This window comes from Phymastichus coffea, unplaced genomic scaffold, assembly GCF_024137745.1.
Source record: "Phymastichus coffea isolate CEN01 unplaced genomic scaffold, Cenicafe_Pcof_1.1 PCOF00058, whole genome shotgun sequence".
NCBI lineage: Eukaryota > Metazoa > Arthropoda > Insecta > Hymenoptera > Eulophidae > Phymastichus > Phymastichus coffea.
The window spans coordinates 545,892-560,701 of NW_026706869.1; the positions used below are offsets into that span (position 1 = coordinate 545,892).

Below are 14,810 nucleotides of genomic sequence, written 5' to 3' on the forward strand. Positions count from 1 at the left end.
CATCACTCGCTCGCACTCTATCGACATAGGTTAGGTTACGTTACATATGTGGTTGTACAACTTTCTGTGATATTGTCTCCATGATGGAAAGCGACTTCTTCACCGGCGCTAGCTGTCGAAAATAAAGAGGGGGAAGATCGGCTCTGAGGAACAGCGCTGGGGAAGATTATGTTTCGAACACTGTTAGTCATTGAGCTTCATATGAAAGAGCAGGTGATTATGATTTCGTTTCTTGATTGATGACATTCGTGGAATTATGAAAATGTTACTTTTTCTTTTACGCTGAGTGTTATTTTATGTAGTAGCTCGTAAAAAGTTTACTGAGCGTGTTATCGGAGCTTGGAAATGAAAATAAGTAAATAGTATAGTTGAAAAGATTAATAAGTGCAATGCAGTCGTTGGGGATTGACAAAAAATTGAACGAGTGGATCAACTTAAAAACTAGCGAGGTAATTTTGATTAGCTATTGAAAAGCGTAATCATAGATATGTAAGATGTTACGTGTTCTTTTCAGTCAAATGAACGAGACGTTCAAAAACAAATATGCAAACTCTACGAGATACAGTCGGAGTTGAATTTAAAGTTATTTTCAAGCTTCGATGCCATTCCCCTACATATGTTTATTAAATTGCCAGGGTTCGATCCAAAAATCTACCAACGACTGAAAGTTTTCAATCAACAGATTAACGCGAAAATTCGTCAAATTCAACGCAAACTTCCGTTATCGCATATGCAGTCGATAGAACCAGAAGATAATAATGAGTTTCAATGCAGTCCGGTTAGTGACATCAACGCGAGAGACTTTATTGTTCCACAGTTCAGTCTTCCACTGAGTGAACCGATAAGTCAAGTCCAACCAAAAAAACCTTTATCTGCGTGTTTCGGACCGTCAATCTCGCAAAATCCGAAATTCGTTGATACAACGCCATCATCTACATCCACTTTGACCATGTATAATTCATCAATTCAAAAGAATAATGGATCAACTATGCTAACTTCGATGCAAAGTCCTACATTGCCTCGCACAAATTTCTTCAACGATGATGGATTGTTAGATATGGATTTACCAGGCTTTTTGGCACATTATGCAGATAATTCTGAAGGTAGAAAAATTTATTTCGATGCTTTTCGAATTCGTTAGTTTCCTGTTATCGTATCAATGTTTTATCTAAATTATACGTTAAGATTTCTATTATAACGCAATATATATCCAAAAATATATAGATCTTTTTTGTCATATTGAATTTTAAATTGAATAATCAGACATTTGTTTGATAGAGTTCTTTTTCAATGAACAAGAAATATTGGAGAGCGAAGAATTTTCAGAATTCAAAGAGGAAGCTGTAATAAGCGAACAAACAACCAAAAGTTTACTTCAAAGCAACAGCAACAACACAATGATACACCTCATCGGAAATGTTAATAACGACGGTGATAAAGAGGAGTTTAATACACTTGATCACCCACACTGCCGACAAATGTTGAACGTAATAAACATAATTGCCTTTCAAGAGTATGACGATAATCAATTTGAATGTTTTTGCAGATTTTCCGTTCGAAATTCGGACTGCACCTGTTTCGTCCAAATCAACTGTCAGCGATAAACGCTGCAATTTTGGGTAACGATTGCTTTGTTCTCATGCCGACCGGCGGAGGAAAATCTTTATGTTATCAATTACCTGCTCTCATGGCCGAAGGCGTTACAATTGTCATCTCACCATTGAGGAGTCTCATACTCGACCAAACACAAAAGCTACTTTCACTCGATGTATGTATTTTTATTTTTCGTTACTTTGCTAAACTATACAATATCAACAATATACATGTTTATTCTTTCATAGATTCCAGCAATGTACATGACAGGCGATCAAACCGACGCCGAACAAAATCTCGTATATAGAAAGCTTCACGAGAACAATTGCGAGCTTCGTCTTATCTACGTGACACCTGAAAAAATCTCAAGTTCGTCAAAGTTTACGAGCACGTTGAATTTTCTATATCAGCGGGGAAAGCTCGTTAGATTTGTCATCGACGAGGTGCATTGTGTGAGCCAATGGGGTCATGATTTTCGACCTGATTATAAAAAATTGTATATGCTCAGGCAGAGATTTCCTGATGTACCACTTATGGCATTGACTGCAACTGCTACGCAAAGAGTTCGTTGTGATATTCTGCATCAACTGAATCTACAATCACCGAAATGGTATAGGTTTCCTATGAACAGAAGTCAATGTAAAATTATGTCGATAATTTAATTTGTGTTGTAGGTTTATCTCGAGCTTTAATAGACCAAATTTACGTTACACTGTGATCACTAAGAAAAAAAAGGCAGCGTGCAATCAGATAACCGAAATAATTAAAAAGAAATTCCCGAAAGATTGTGGTATAATTTATTGCATTTCACGTAAAGATTGTGACAATCTTGCAGAAACTCTCTCGATTAATGGTTTGAAGGCTTCAAGTTATCATGCTGGGCTTCCTGACAAGGTTAGGATTGAGAGACAAACACAGTGGATTTCTGAAAAGGTAGAATAAAAAATCTTTGTGAAAAAAGACATGTCTTTTTATTCTTACGTCGATTGTTTTACTTTTCCAAGGTAAAAATAATTGTCGCAACGATTGCATTTGGCATGGGTATCGACAAATTAAACGTGCGGTTTGTGATACACGGTGCAATGCCAAAATCCATCGAAGGTTACTATCAAGAAAGTGGTCGTGCTGGTCGCGATGGTGAACCTGCAGATTGTATCTTGTTGTACAACTACGGTGATGTTTATCGTTATCGTAATCTATTTGAACGCAACGAAAACACTAATCCGGAAGCGGTTAAGACACACATGGAGAATCTTAATAGAATGGTACATTTCTGCGAGAATTTGGCTGACTGCAGACGAGCATTGCAATTGAATTATTTTGGGGAGCAATATGATCGCCGAAACTGCATTGAAAATAAGGAAACTACATGTGATAATTGCCAGATGCACGTTAGTATCAAAAGTAAAAATCGAATAAAAATGGAGAAAAATTAAGTTTTGCTCTTTGTGCCAGGATCGATTCGAAGAATTGGACGTTACGGATCATGCAAAGAATATTATACAGCTCATTCATTACTTGAACAGCATCCGTCAGAATTGCGTAACGATGCTACAAGCTGTCAATATATACAAAGGCTCGGATATATCTCACATTGTCAACAAGCTTGGTAAGTTTATTTTAAAAAATGCCAGTTTATATATTAGGTTGCCTACAAATTCGACAAGTTTATTAAAAAATAAAAAACAAAAGGTTCGATAGTTTATCTTTTTCTTTGTTTCTTTTCATGCAGGTAACTCATATCATCAGTGGTATGGCAGAGGCAAGTCGATAACAAAGTACGAAATCGAACGTTTGATGCATATACTCGTCGTTAATAATTATCTCTGCGAAAATATGGAGCCGAACAATGGTATCGTTTGTGCCTACCTTGCGCTTGGTGTATATGCCAATGAGTTGCTTTACGGTCGTGATGTGCAGGTAATTCAAAACTCAAAATAAGTCAACAGCATACTTACGATTTTTCTCTCATTCTTTTGCAGATTTTCTTGCAAAAGAAAATAATAAACATACAATCAACGATACCAACAGAAACCATCTTGCCAGAACCACAAATGTCGGCTGTGACAAATGCGGCTTTGAAGGATATCGAGCAACGTTGCTACGAAGAATTGATGAGTATGGTAAATGGTATCGCTGGTGCACTTGACGTCTCGGCAAATTCGATAATGAACATGGTTGCACTGCGTAAAATGAGTCAAGAATTGCCAACTATGCAAGCGGCAATGATGAAAATACCACACGTGACGGAAGCGAACTACGAGAAATATGGCAAAGCATTGCTGGATATCACTCAGAAATATGCGAAAGAGAAAAGCAGTGAGTTTCAATTGTTGAGACCTGTACGTGGCTAATATTTATGCGAACGTTTGTTTTTTATTCTTTTAGAACTATTAGAAGAGGAAAGTGAAATTCAGAGTGCCTATCAAGATTTGGAATTCGAAAGTGATAGTGAATGGATGCCAACAACTAAAACCAGATACAATAACAGCAACAATGGCAAACGAAAGTGTAAATTTCGTGGGCAAACAAAGAGATTGAAACCAAACAATTCAGATGGAAACTCGTTTGGGTAACATCAAAAGCGTTTTCTCCTACAATTGCTGTAATAAAAGCAGTTAGAAAAAAATATATTGATACTTTAATTACAGTACTGTCGGACCAAACGATGCTGCACCGAAGACCGCTAGAGCTAATTCTAGTACGAATGCCAGAGGTAGAGGTGGTAGAAACGTTGGCAGAGGTCCTGGCTTATGCGATTTGGTGCAAAAGAATTTGTTGCATTACTTTTAGGTAAAATCTATTTTTTATTGTCATTCTTATAGATCAAGACCAAAAACATAATTTAATAGTTTGTTTATTTTTTTGTGGAGTTTATATAAAGTTACAGAAATGTATAAATCAAATATAACGTGATACGCTCTTATTTAGAATTATAGGTAAGTTTCGATTCGAGAAGACCGGTTATCGAGATTCGACATTTATTATAAAAAAAGTGTTATAAGTAGTTTTTTTCAAAGATGTTATAACATTGTAGTAGTAAAAAAAATGAAGCTAAATATTTATAATTGGACGATTTCCCTCCTGACTTGGGTATTGATTATATGTAAAGTACAACGAATCATTGCAAATTTTGCTAAAAGTAAATGACAAAAATAAGAAGTCAACTACGTGAAAAGTGTATTTTCTAAGTATTGATTGTAATAAATCGCTCCTTACTTTACCGCAAAACATAATTTCTCATTAAAACCACTTCTTATCGTCGTATATCTCCAAAATCCTCAGTATTCTCCTCAAGCAAAACTCATTGATGGTTGGCTGCACGAACTCCTCGACACTACGCAACTCCACGGTCCTTGCCATAAGTATCGAGTGATACAATTCACTTCTTGCGTCTTCCTTCAATCTCACTTCAAATGTCTCTTGGTCAAATAAACTCGCGTCGCACGTTAACTTTTCCAACGTTTCATAAGCACTTACTCGATACAATTCGATAGCCTCGCTCACGTTAGCCAAATCGCGTTGCATACTGGAGAACAAGAAAAACAATAAATCAGTCATTGGACTCGAGAAGCAGTAATTCTGAAAGTCGAAGAATTTGAAAGCATCGATTTTTTGAGATTGCTCGTCGATGTGGAACATGACGTTGTTGTTCCACAAATCTCGATGCACTATGCAAGCCCATGGATCGTCGGGTTCAAGAGTCGTTTGTAAAAAGCAGTTGACTGTCTTGCCACACTTGTATAATGCCATCACACGTTCGTAGTACCCAGCTAATTGCGGCTCCTTTTTTATCACCAATTGCATGCCGATAATCAATGGACTGATCATCGCGTCGGGCATGTCCAGTGGTCGAGCGTATCGTTTGATTTTCGCGAAAAAAGTCGGATTCTTCTGTTTAATCGCCATACCGATTGCATGGAATCGCGCTATTGCTGGCAGTGCTATCCTCATATGATCCATCGTTAAACCTAGGTAATACAACATCCAAATAAGGTCAATGAACAATCACTTTCCGATATGTGACGGGAATCAAGAGAAAGCTAACCTTTAAATCTATTCTCCATAACGTACTTGGCTTCTTTCAGATTCTCCAGCAATATAACAGCATCGTCATCAACTTCGTAAGTATCCGGCTCAGCTGACAATCTCGCTCCGAAAAACTTGGGTACGACATCGAATTCCTCCACGTACAAGCTCCTGTACACCGGCAACATCTCTTCGAAGGCGAAAATCTCCTTCTTTACCGTAAAATTACACTGATAAACGATTCTTTGAAAGTGCGACGTTGGCAACATCTTGGCGACCAAATGCAGTTTTTCGACGCCGTCGCGATCATTGAACGTTGCGCTCGCAGTCACTTTCAACATCGTGCTGCCGTAATTATCGCCGGGTTTGACCAGAGCTTCGCTCGAGAAGTCGAGCAAATCGACGCCGTCGCCAAATCTTCTGCGAAGCACTTGTTGCAGATCTCGAAGTTGGATTTCCCGTTGAGATTGCATCAGACTTTGCATCGCTTGCGTGTCGAGGTGCGCCATGGTTCGTCGGGAGACTGACTGGCTTGATTGAGTTTATTCTTGGCGTGTGAGGCCTCCTTTTATTTTGCATGTTTGCCATCAACTGTTTTCTCGCGTGTTCACCAGTGCTGCATCTCCGATGCTTCCACGGCTATACGTCGACAACCGATGCCGATATTCGAACGGAAATCAATAAAAATATGCGTGAATCAAGCTTGCAATGCCCGCACAACTTGCTTCCTTCTTCGTAAAAGCATAAAAGATAACGCATGATCAATGGTCGTTTGTTTGACAATGCTCATTCCTATTTACTTTTCAAAATGATGAATTGCCAGCGAGCCATGAAAATGTGAGTAGTGAGCATCGAGAAGAGCTGGCTACATGCACAAAATGCAAATTAACCTGACGCTTGCATAACACACTCGCAATTGATTGCAGGGCCGTGTCCAAGGCGTCTTCGTCTGTCGGTCTGACGGTCAACGAAGCGACGCAGTGGGACGATCGCCGCGGAAAAGCGCCGACGCACGTGATCGACAGCGGCAGTCGCCTGGTGAGCCACGCGAAAATCCGGGGCTACGCGCGGGATGCAGCGGCCACGTCGGCGCGTGCGGCTACGTGCAACCAGTCTCGAGGCAGGTGTGGTGGGGTCTCTCGCGTCGACGAGTAGTCAGATCGCTTTTTCGGGCGCACTTACACGTATACGCGCGCCTGCCGCTCGCCGGTGGCACTCGCGGCAGCGTCGGCGCTCTCCGCAGTCGGCAGTCGCGCGCGGGACCGAAAAAAACCAGACACTCGCGCGGCGACGTCACGGCCGCGAACGCGCGAATCTGCCCGTGGAAAGGACCAGGCGCTCGACGCTTCTTTTTTTATTTATCTTTCACGTCGGTCGCGTTCGTCGTGGCTGTCGCCGCGACAGGCTGTGGGCTCGTGAGACGAATCTTTCCCCGATCGTGCACGTGAGTAAGCGCTTCTGCTTGTTCTTTCACTTTAGAAAGCGTTTCAGCTTGGCGCTGCGCGGCGCAGATGAGCGCGCGGCTGGCGGACGGCTAACGGGATCGAGCGCTGTAAAGAATGTTGTGGTCGTGCGAATGATATCGGTTGGTCAGCGCGACGACCATTCGCAGTGGAAACCCGAGCGATGAGCCTCGCGCTTCGATGAAAAAAGATTTGCGCGTAACTTACGTTTTCTCTCGCGCGTGCGGCGATCGGCTGGAGTATACGAAATCGATTGGCGTTCTGCCTCGCTGCACTTTGCCAGGTCGGAAGCATTTTTAACGATCCCGTTGAAATTCACTTGGCGTGCTGTAATAACACGCGTATCGCCTGAAATTTTCCACGCGAGATTTATCATTGGCGAGAGAAAGCTACCCGATGAATTCCAGTTTTACCTGCTCGTACGTGCGCGTCTACGGGTTTCACCATCTGGTTCAACCTATGCATTAATCCCGCTATTAAAAACTTTTAAATAATTTGCTGGGGCTGACCAATCAAATCGTTGATGGACGCTGCCCTATCGTATTGCACTTCTTTGGCGGCTCAATTTATCGATCGGCTACTAAATGCTTGATGTGCCGTGATAGACGCACCGTTGAAACTCTTGCATATAATCACAATAGTCTGTCTTGTTTTGCATGATGTCATTCTCTATTTGGAATAAAACAAGGTGGCAAATCATTACATAATGATAATTGATTTATGACAACTTTAACGCTTGTTGAATTATTTAAATGAATCACTTTTCATTTGTGAACTCAATTTGTTCGTTTTCATTTACAAAAATGCGTATGCTACATAAATCTTGAGTAAATTTTGTCAAGATGATGGCATTCATGCTACAAAATTTATGAATAGCCTTTTTTCTAATAATGGCATGGTCTTACGAAAATATTTTTGACTTTGTGGGTGAGCGTCAAGTAATAGAATGCCGACATCGTATATTAACAAATTGCAAATGTCTGTGGTTCTTGAAATAAAAAGCATGGAAAAATGACAAACGTCGACTGACATTCGTTTTTCCTTTCTTATTTCACATTTACAGCTTCTGACTTTCTCTACGAATATCTCTGCGGAAACATGGTTCGTAATTACGTAAGAAAAACGAATCACAACACATACGACATAAAGACAATAATAAGTGCATTGAAAACACTGAAAAAAACAAAAAAATCAATTACACAAGTAGCGAAGGACTACAACATGAAAATGTCAGCACTAAGTTATCATTGGAGAAGGCACAATAAAGAAAATATCGACATAGAGGAAAATGTAATGAAAAAACGTTACACCCTACGAGTGTTTTCTAACGCACAAGAAGAGGAATTATTATCGTACGTAATTATGTGTGCGGAAGTGCATTTGACAGTGGCTGCACGGTGGATCCGCCAATTAGCTTACGAATTGGCCGTCGAAAGGAAAATAGTGCTACCGCCGAATTGGGAGAAGCACAAAATAGCCGGAAAAGATTGGTTTTTAAATTTCAAAGACAGGCATGCGAAGGCACTAGTTCAACTTATCCCTGACACTCTGATCCTCGAGCAAATAATGGGGACTCACAGAAACAAGGGGCTTTTCTTCAAAAAGAATTACAATCGAGTCTTGGCCAAGTACAAATTTCAGCCAAAAGATGTGTACGTACTAGAGCAATGTAAATTACATGAGCCTGGCGCATCGATGCTGGCTGAGACGAAACGAGACGACAAGTCAAGTAAAAAGCAAGACGCTCCAAAAAGTTCCCCATCGAAAGGTAACCAGTAAAACTGATTAAATGATTGATGTCTTGCGATAACCGATAATTTTTACAGGTAAATCGCTAGTCACTTTCGTCGGGACAGTTTCAGCAATTGGCCAATCGATACCGCCATTCTACATTTTTTCGTACACCCGCTATCAGAAGCACCAGCTGCTTCAAGATGCTCCCCAGGGAAGCAAAGCCAAGTCGCATCCGAGTGGTATAATGACAAAGAAAATATTTCTCGATTATCTGAGACACTTTGTCGAGTTTGTCAAAAGCAACGATGACACGCCAGTATTACTTTTAATAGATGACAATCGATATCACATTTCTTTGGCGAATCTCAAATATGCCAAGCAACATGGAATAGTGATATTGACCTTTCCTCGGAGCACCACGAATAAAGTTCAACTTCTCGAGCAGTGCATGTGTCCGCCCACGGAGACTGGAATCGCTGACGTGACAATGAACGGGGAATCTGAGATTGATGCGCAAATGCCAAGCGTTTCGAAGTGCGATTTAGTATAGCACTCATAGACGACTTATCACGTTCTACTAAGTAAATTTCTCAATTCTTTACTTAAATTGCTTGATTGATGAAATTCGTCAAAAACGCGATAAATATTTAACAAGCGTTTACGACGCAAGGTTCACTTATAATTTTATTTCAAACGGTTTTTACAAAATAGTTCTAATGAAAACGCTATTCATCGAAATCATTTTCATGCGGTTCTTTTGATTTTATTCTTTTATATGACATCAAATGCATTTTTGCACTGCAAGATTGTTATTTACAAGCATTAGAATCATTATATATGAAAAAATGCAACAAATTGTACACAATTATATATTTTTTATGTAAAACGTTCCAAGTCTATAAATTAAACAAACATGCATTAACAATAACGATAACATAGTTTTTAAAAAGTCTAAGCTTGTGTTTTTAGTACAAATAAGATATACTAGAGATATATCATATTGTTTTATTTTTCATAATAGGTGCTCTGATCTCTATAGTAAATGTACGTACATATCAGATGGTGATTGTCATATTTATTGTTAATTTTACATGTAAGCTGTGTGAGGAAGCTGGAATAAATAAAATTTTATAATTTTTGTAATAGATGGATTGCGCGTTTGGGATAAATAGCAAGACCAAAGTTCCAATTCCCATCATTGAAAGTTTTTTCACAGGCGAATGTGAAATATGAGTGTACCCAAACTGTAGTAAACAAGTAGACTTTCACTCATTATGATCGCAATATTATAGAGAAAAAATAGCGAAAACGACACACTCAGGTAGAGTATGTGTAATGTGAGTTTAATTTGAGTTTCGCTATCCTTGCCATTCACGCGTAGTTTTTCTAGGAATTTTTGCGGATCAATTTTTGTCGATTTTCCGCTAAGTTCCTTCATCTGGAAAAAGCTACTTTTAGGCCGCTGGGCAGAAAATGTTTTTTTTTCGAATTACTTTCTGAAGACTGCATCGACGGAACTGAAACTTTTTCCTGATACATAAGTGACATTCTAGACTTTCAATACGGGAAAGTACGTATGTATGCATATGTGTGCAAGTATATGTATGTACATTCATACGTATATATCATATGCTGGGTGCTGCCACAGCTTCATACGTACCACTACTCACTACTGCGTCATTTAATCAGAAAAATATTTTGTCATCGGCGTTAGTTCATATAAATTATTATTGAAGTAATCGTTGATTATTACATAACTCATTAAATTTTCTTAAATTTGTTTTACTATCTATTGCAAGTTGTGATTTTGTCTTTTATTTAGTTTCATTATCAAAAAGGTAATGCCTGCTTTACCAACGGTCGAGGACGTATTTATATAATAACAATATATATAGAGATGAATCCCGGACGGAGATATTGAAAATCCAATTGTTGCTTGACTTATAACTAGTCTGCCAACAACAGTGGAAAGAGTGAAAAGAAAATGGAGATTTTCAATTAAGAGGGTGAGATTGTGCGCTACAACATTGTTGAAAGTTTTTTTCATAAACTGTATATTGTACGTCGAATCTCGTCAATTATTGAGTGATTTTTGGATTTGTAATAAACGGAGATTTGTTGAAAACTATTTCAAAGTCAATAAAAATTGATTAAATGTGTAGGCAACAAAGTCAGAATTAATAATATATACCGTTGTTATAGGGATATTAATATTGATCTTCAAGGAACAATATTAGATCTTCTATTGCTTATCTTTCGTATAAATGATCTACTTATACCTATATACTAATATTGTAATTTGGTATACTGATGACACTGCTGTTATTGCAAATAATGAGCGTGGTGTGGTAAGAAATAAACTATTGCTATTGTTATAAGAAACTATAACGAATATGTTGTTATGAATTTAGGTTATTAATTAGTTAATTGCAATACAAAAAGGCTAAAATTGGCATAGCTGTATTTATATGAAATTGAAGCTATTAATATGAAAATTAAAATTCTTAACAAATTGCTAAACAATATGAACATTATAGATATTTACAATCCTGTGCACGGAAACTCTAATGCTTTTCTGTAGCCTTGCAGTAACTAGTAGTTTTAGAATTGCATTTACATATTTGGATTAAATAAATATAAATGTGAATGATATAGCGTTTCTACATCCCGAGATGGATGGTGTTGGTTTGGCTAGTTAGACACGTCTGTTACTCTCGACGTTTGTGTCGAATAGTAAAAAACAGCAGACTAGAAAAAACGCACTTTTCAATTGGATGTATATACATGTTAGTCTGTTATTCATACTCGAAGATTACAATGATCGGAAAAATTTGATGTAATCTATAACAGTTTCGTGATTTACGCAACTACTCGGTTCTCCATCTATAATTCAATAATCTAGGCACAACGTAATTAAAAAAAATATTATTTCTTATCATAATGCCAAAATATATTTTCACTGTCATGCCAAAACATGTTTTTTAAGATTCATTTGGTTGTACCGGATGTACTTGAAACACTATACTGTGCGCTATGGAAGTCCATGTTTGTCAACAGTAGTATACTACTGTCAGGTCAATGTAGAGACCACCAACATCGAAATTCCTTTCCAAGGCGACAGGCTCGTATCCATCGAAATGATCCATTAAATTTTTCACCAAAACTATACCAGCTGAATCTTCATCTTAAGGTAGAGATTGTTTTATTTTATTGGGAATAGAAACGTTGAGACGAGTAAAAAAATAGTCTACTTTTTGATTGAGATCTGCAAGAGAAATATTGCCGAGCTAAATGCTAAAAAAAAATTTTTTAAATTATGCGGTTCAAATACTAATACATAAATTCACTAACGAAATAGTTGATGCTAACAGATAATATCCATTGAGAGATCGACGGTGAATATATCCAATTTAATATCAATGACGGCTATTACGTCAAAACGAGTTTTAACAACTATATTGATCAAACCAAATAGTTTCGGTATTAAAATCGGTAGAACACACTTGATTAAATTTTGATATATTGCGGAGGATATTTTTCGGTCTCACAGTAGGTGAGTATTTTACATATAAATATGGCTAGATGACAGATTCATTGACTGTTCAACCGTAACGAAATCGCAAAGTGACACTGCTGAATTTTTGCATCGATTCAGCTTGTTGTTTAGTTCGAAGGTCGCAGTAGTAAAGTTGCTAAAACATCGTATTATGAAATGTTGTGGTTTCATTGATATACTGAATAATAGCGGAATCTCTATACTATCATTCTCAAAGCGTATAGGCATGCTTTAGGTCGAGAGATGCCAGTCAAAGTTCACGGAGGTCCGTAGAAATTTTGCTCTCGTTTAATTTATTTTTGTTAATGTCTTATAGGTTCTTAATTCCAGCGTTGGCGGAACATTATATAAGATATATATATAATAAGTTTTCATTTTCAGTCTATTAATTGATTCCAACTGATAAAACTATTCGAAAAATCGAGAGAACTGTTTGTCTGAACTTCAGTATGCTATAAGACCATTATGCTGCATGCATACGTAATATTGTGTCAAAATAGTTTGAATGTAACATAGGTACTGTTATGCATCGAAAAATTATAGATTTTTCTCACTGTGCTAATAAAATATCGGCATAGTCTGAACAAAAGCATCAATTTTTGGCTATCAATTTTTTGTATCATCTATGTGTATTTAAATCATATTCTAATAATTACGTGTGTCCGAGATGTCTAAACCTTTTGTATAGTGGATTTTTTTAGGATTTTTAAAAAGTTGAAAAAGTGATGATTTTCAGTTCACTATGCTTAATTGAAATTAAATGATTTCCCAAAGAATCCGAATATTTTGAGACTTATTCGTAAAGGTTTTGCAAATCTTTCGGCCCTCTAAAAATAATTTGTAGATTATTGTGGTTTCAATGTATAGACTTTTAGAGTATTAATTCATTCTCATCTAATCTAAGTTTTACTAGAACGAATAATCTTCCTTCACATTTGTTTCCCACTCTGTTTTAACGTCTACTATACAAGCCAATGTAGGATACATGGCTACTTACGATCAACAGTGTAGTAGATGGGGCGTGATTCATACTTACCATCGAGGTCGTCGAATAAAAAAATTATTAAATTTCAGATATAACGCAAGCTACACTACCTGAAAATTGGAAAGAAATTGTTTTATTAGTGTAGTGGATGGGGTGTGATTCATACTCATCATCGAGGTCGTCCAATAAAAAAATTATTAAATTTCAGATATAAGACAAATTACACTACCTCAAAATTGGAAAAAAAATTTTTTGTTAGCTCTTTCATATGAATATTTATTTCCTTAAAGCAAAGTAATCAAATTCAAGTTTCAAACAACCAATTTTATATAACAATCATTAATTGGTTAACTAAGATTTTGTTTGATTGATAAGCGACAACAATTGTATAGCAAATTTCTTAAAATGTTGTTTTTCTTTTATTACTCCTAGATTATTTACAATCTGTCATACATAATCAGACAATAAGTAAAATGGTTAAAGTTTAGATATAGATTACATGAGTTAACACAGAGGTTCCATTGAGCACACTGTCCTAGTTTTAATTGAATTCTCGCTTCGTTTTAAATCCAGTCGAGTCTTCTAGTAACATTTTATTAGCAAGTAACTATTAACGAACCAATATTAAAATGAATATTCACCTTTTGTATCGTCGGTACTTCTTCTTTAACGTGCCTAAACTATCTTAAGGTGACTAAAGATATTATAAGATACTAGAACGCGATAAATGATTTTTCCAAAATCATTGTTGTCATTTCTCGAGTAATCAGATTTTTTTTTAATTTTAGAATTTTTATTGTCATGACAGATACGTAATGTAACATGTTGTAAAATTGTAGATCATAAATGTCAACGTTAGAGCTAATTATTTTTATACACTATTTGCCACTTATAGTCTGTTATTGACGAACATTATTAGACAGTGTCTCAAAAGGGTATCTGATGGAAACAGGTTTGTTAAAAAAAATGAACAATGATGGTTTGCAATGAAGGTCAGCTTTGAAGCAATTTTATTGTGATTGTCATTTTTATAATTGTCTCATTTAATGAAACAATGGCGGTGGTGTGTTGCAATCAGACTCCAAATGGGATGAAAAATGAGTGATGATGATGACGAGGAAATGACAGTTTTCGACAATGCATGCCAAAATGACCGGGCTCAAATAGTCGCCAACGCTCGGCTGATTAATCAACTAAAGCGAGAGCTTGCGACCAGTCCAGTAGTTTAGAGAATGTAGCCGGCGGATGGCCAGGTGTAGGTGAGTGGTGCGTAGGGATTGTAAGCGACCGCTGGTGCGATGTAGCCGTACGAGGAAGCGTAGTAGCCCGGCCTAGGTGCTGGTGCTGGGGCTGGCTGCGGTCCAGGCTGGGGAGCTGGGTTGGCAGCAGCGAATGCCACAAGAAGGCAGAACAACAACTGCAACGAACAATTATCAATCCTCTGCAATAA

The 14,810-nt window shown here is 37.5% G+C and overlaps 3 protein-coding genes across 3 annotated transcripts; 2 read left to right on the top strand and 1 right to left on the bottom strand.

Annotated features, from left to right (window-relative positions):
• Positions 1-54: 54 nt before the first annotated feature.
• Positions 55-4,393, top strand: LOC131666457 (recQ-like DNA helicase Blm). Its single transcript, XM_058939123.1, has 12 exons — positions 55-449; positions 515-1,103; positions 1,279-1,487; positions 1,547-1,768; positions 1,842-2,203; positions 2,268-2,526; positions 2,598-2,984; positions 3,049-3,202; positions 3,326-3,513; positions 3,576-3,912; positions 3,982-4,165; positions 4,245-4,393. The coding sequence occupies exons 1-12, from the start codon at positions 390-392 to the stop codon at positions 4,384-4,386; spliced, it is 3,093 nt and encodes a 1,030-aa protein (XP_058795106.1). The 5' UTR covers positions 55-389; the 3' UTR covers positions 4,387-4,393.
• A 424-nt stretch (positions 4,394-4,817) lies between these two features.
• Positions 4,818-6,441, bottom strand: LOC131666458 (uncharacterized). The gene is made up of 2 exons (XM_058939124.1): positions 5,642-6,441; positions 4,818-5,564 (listed from the first exon to the last, which is right to left on the bottom strand). Exons 1-2 carry the CDS (start codon positions 6,129-6,131, stop codon positions 4,837-4,839), a joined length of 1,218 nt encoding a protein of 405 aa, XP_058795107.1. The 5' UTR covers positions 6,132-6,441; the 3' UTR covers positions 4,818-4,836.
• A 186-nt stretch (positions 6,442-6,627) lies between these two features.
• On the top strand, positions 6,628-9,959 carry LOC131666459 (uncharacterized). Its single transcript, XM_058939125.1, has 3 exons — positions 6,628-6,660; positions 8,149-8,853; positions 8,912-9,959. Exons 2-3 carry the CDS (start codon positions 8,184-8,186, stop codon positions 9,367-9,369), a joined length of 1,128 nt encoding a protein of 375 aa, XP_058795108.1. The 5' UTR covers positions 6,628-6,660; positions 8,149-8,183; the 3' UTR covers positions 9,370-9,959.
• Positions 9,960-14,810: the final 4,851 nt, after the last annotated feature.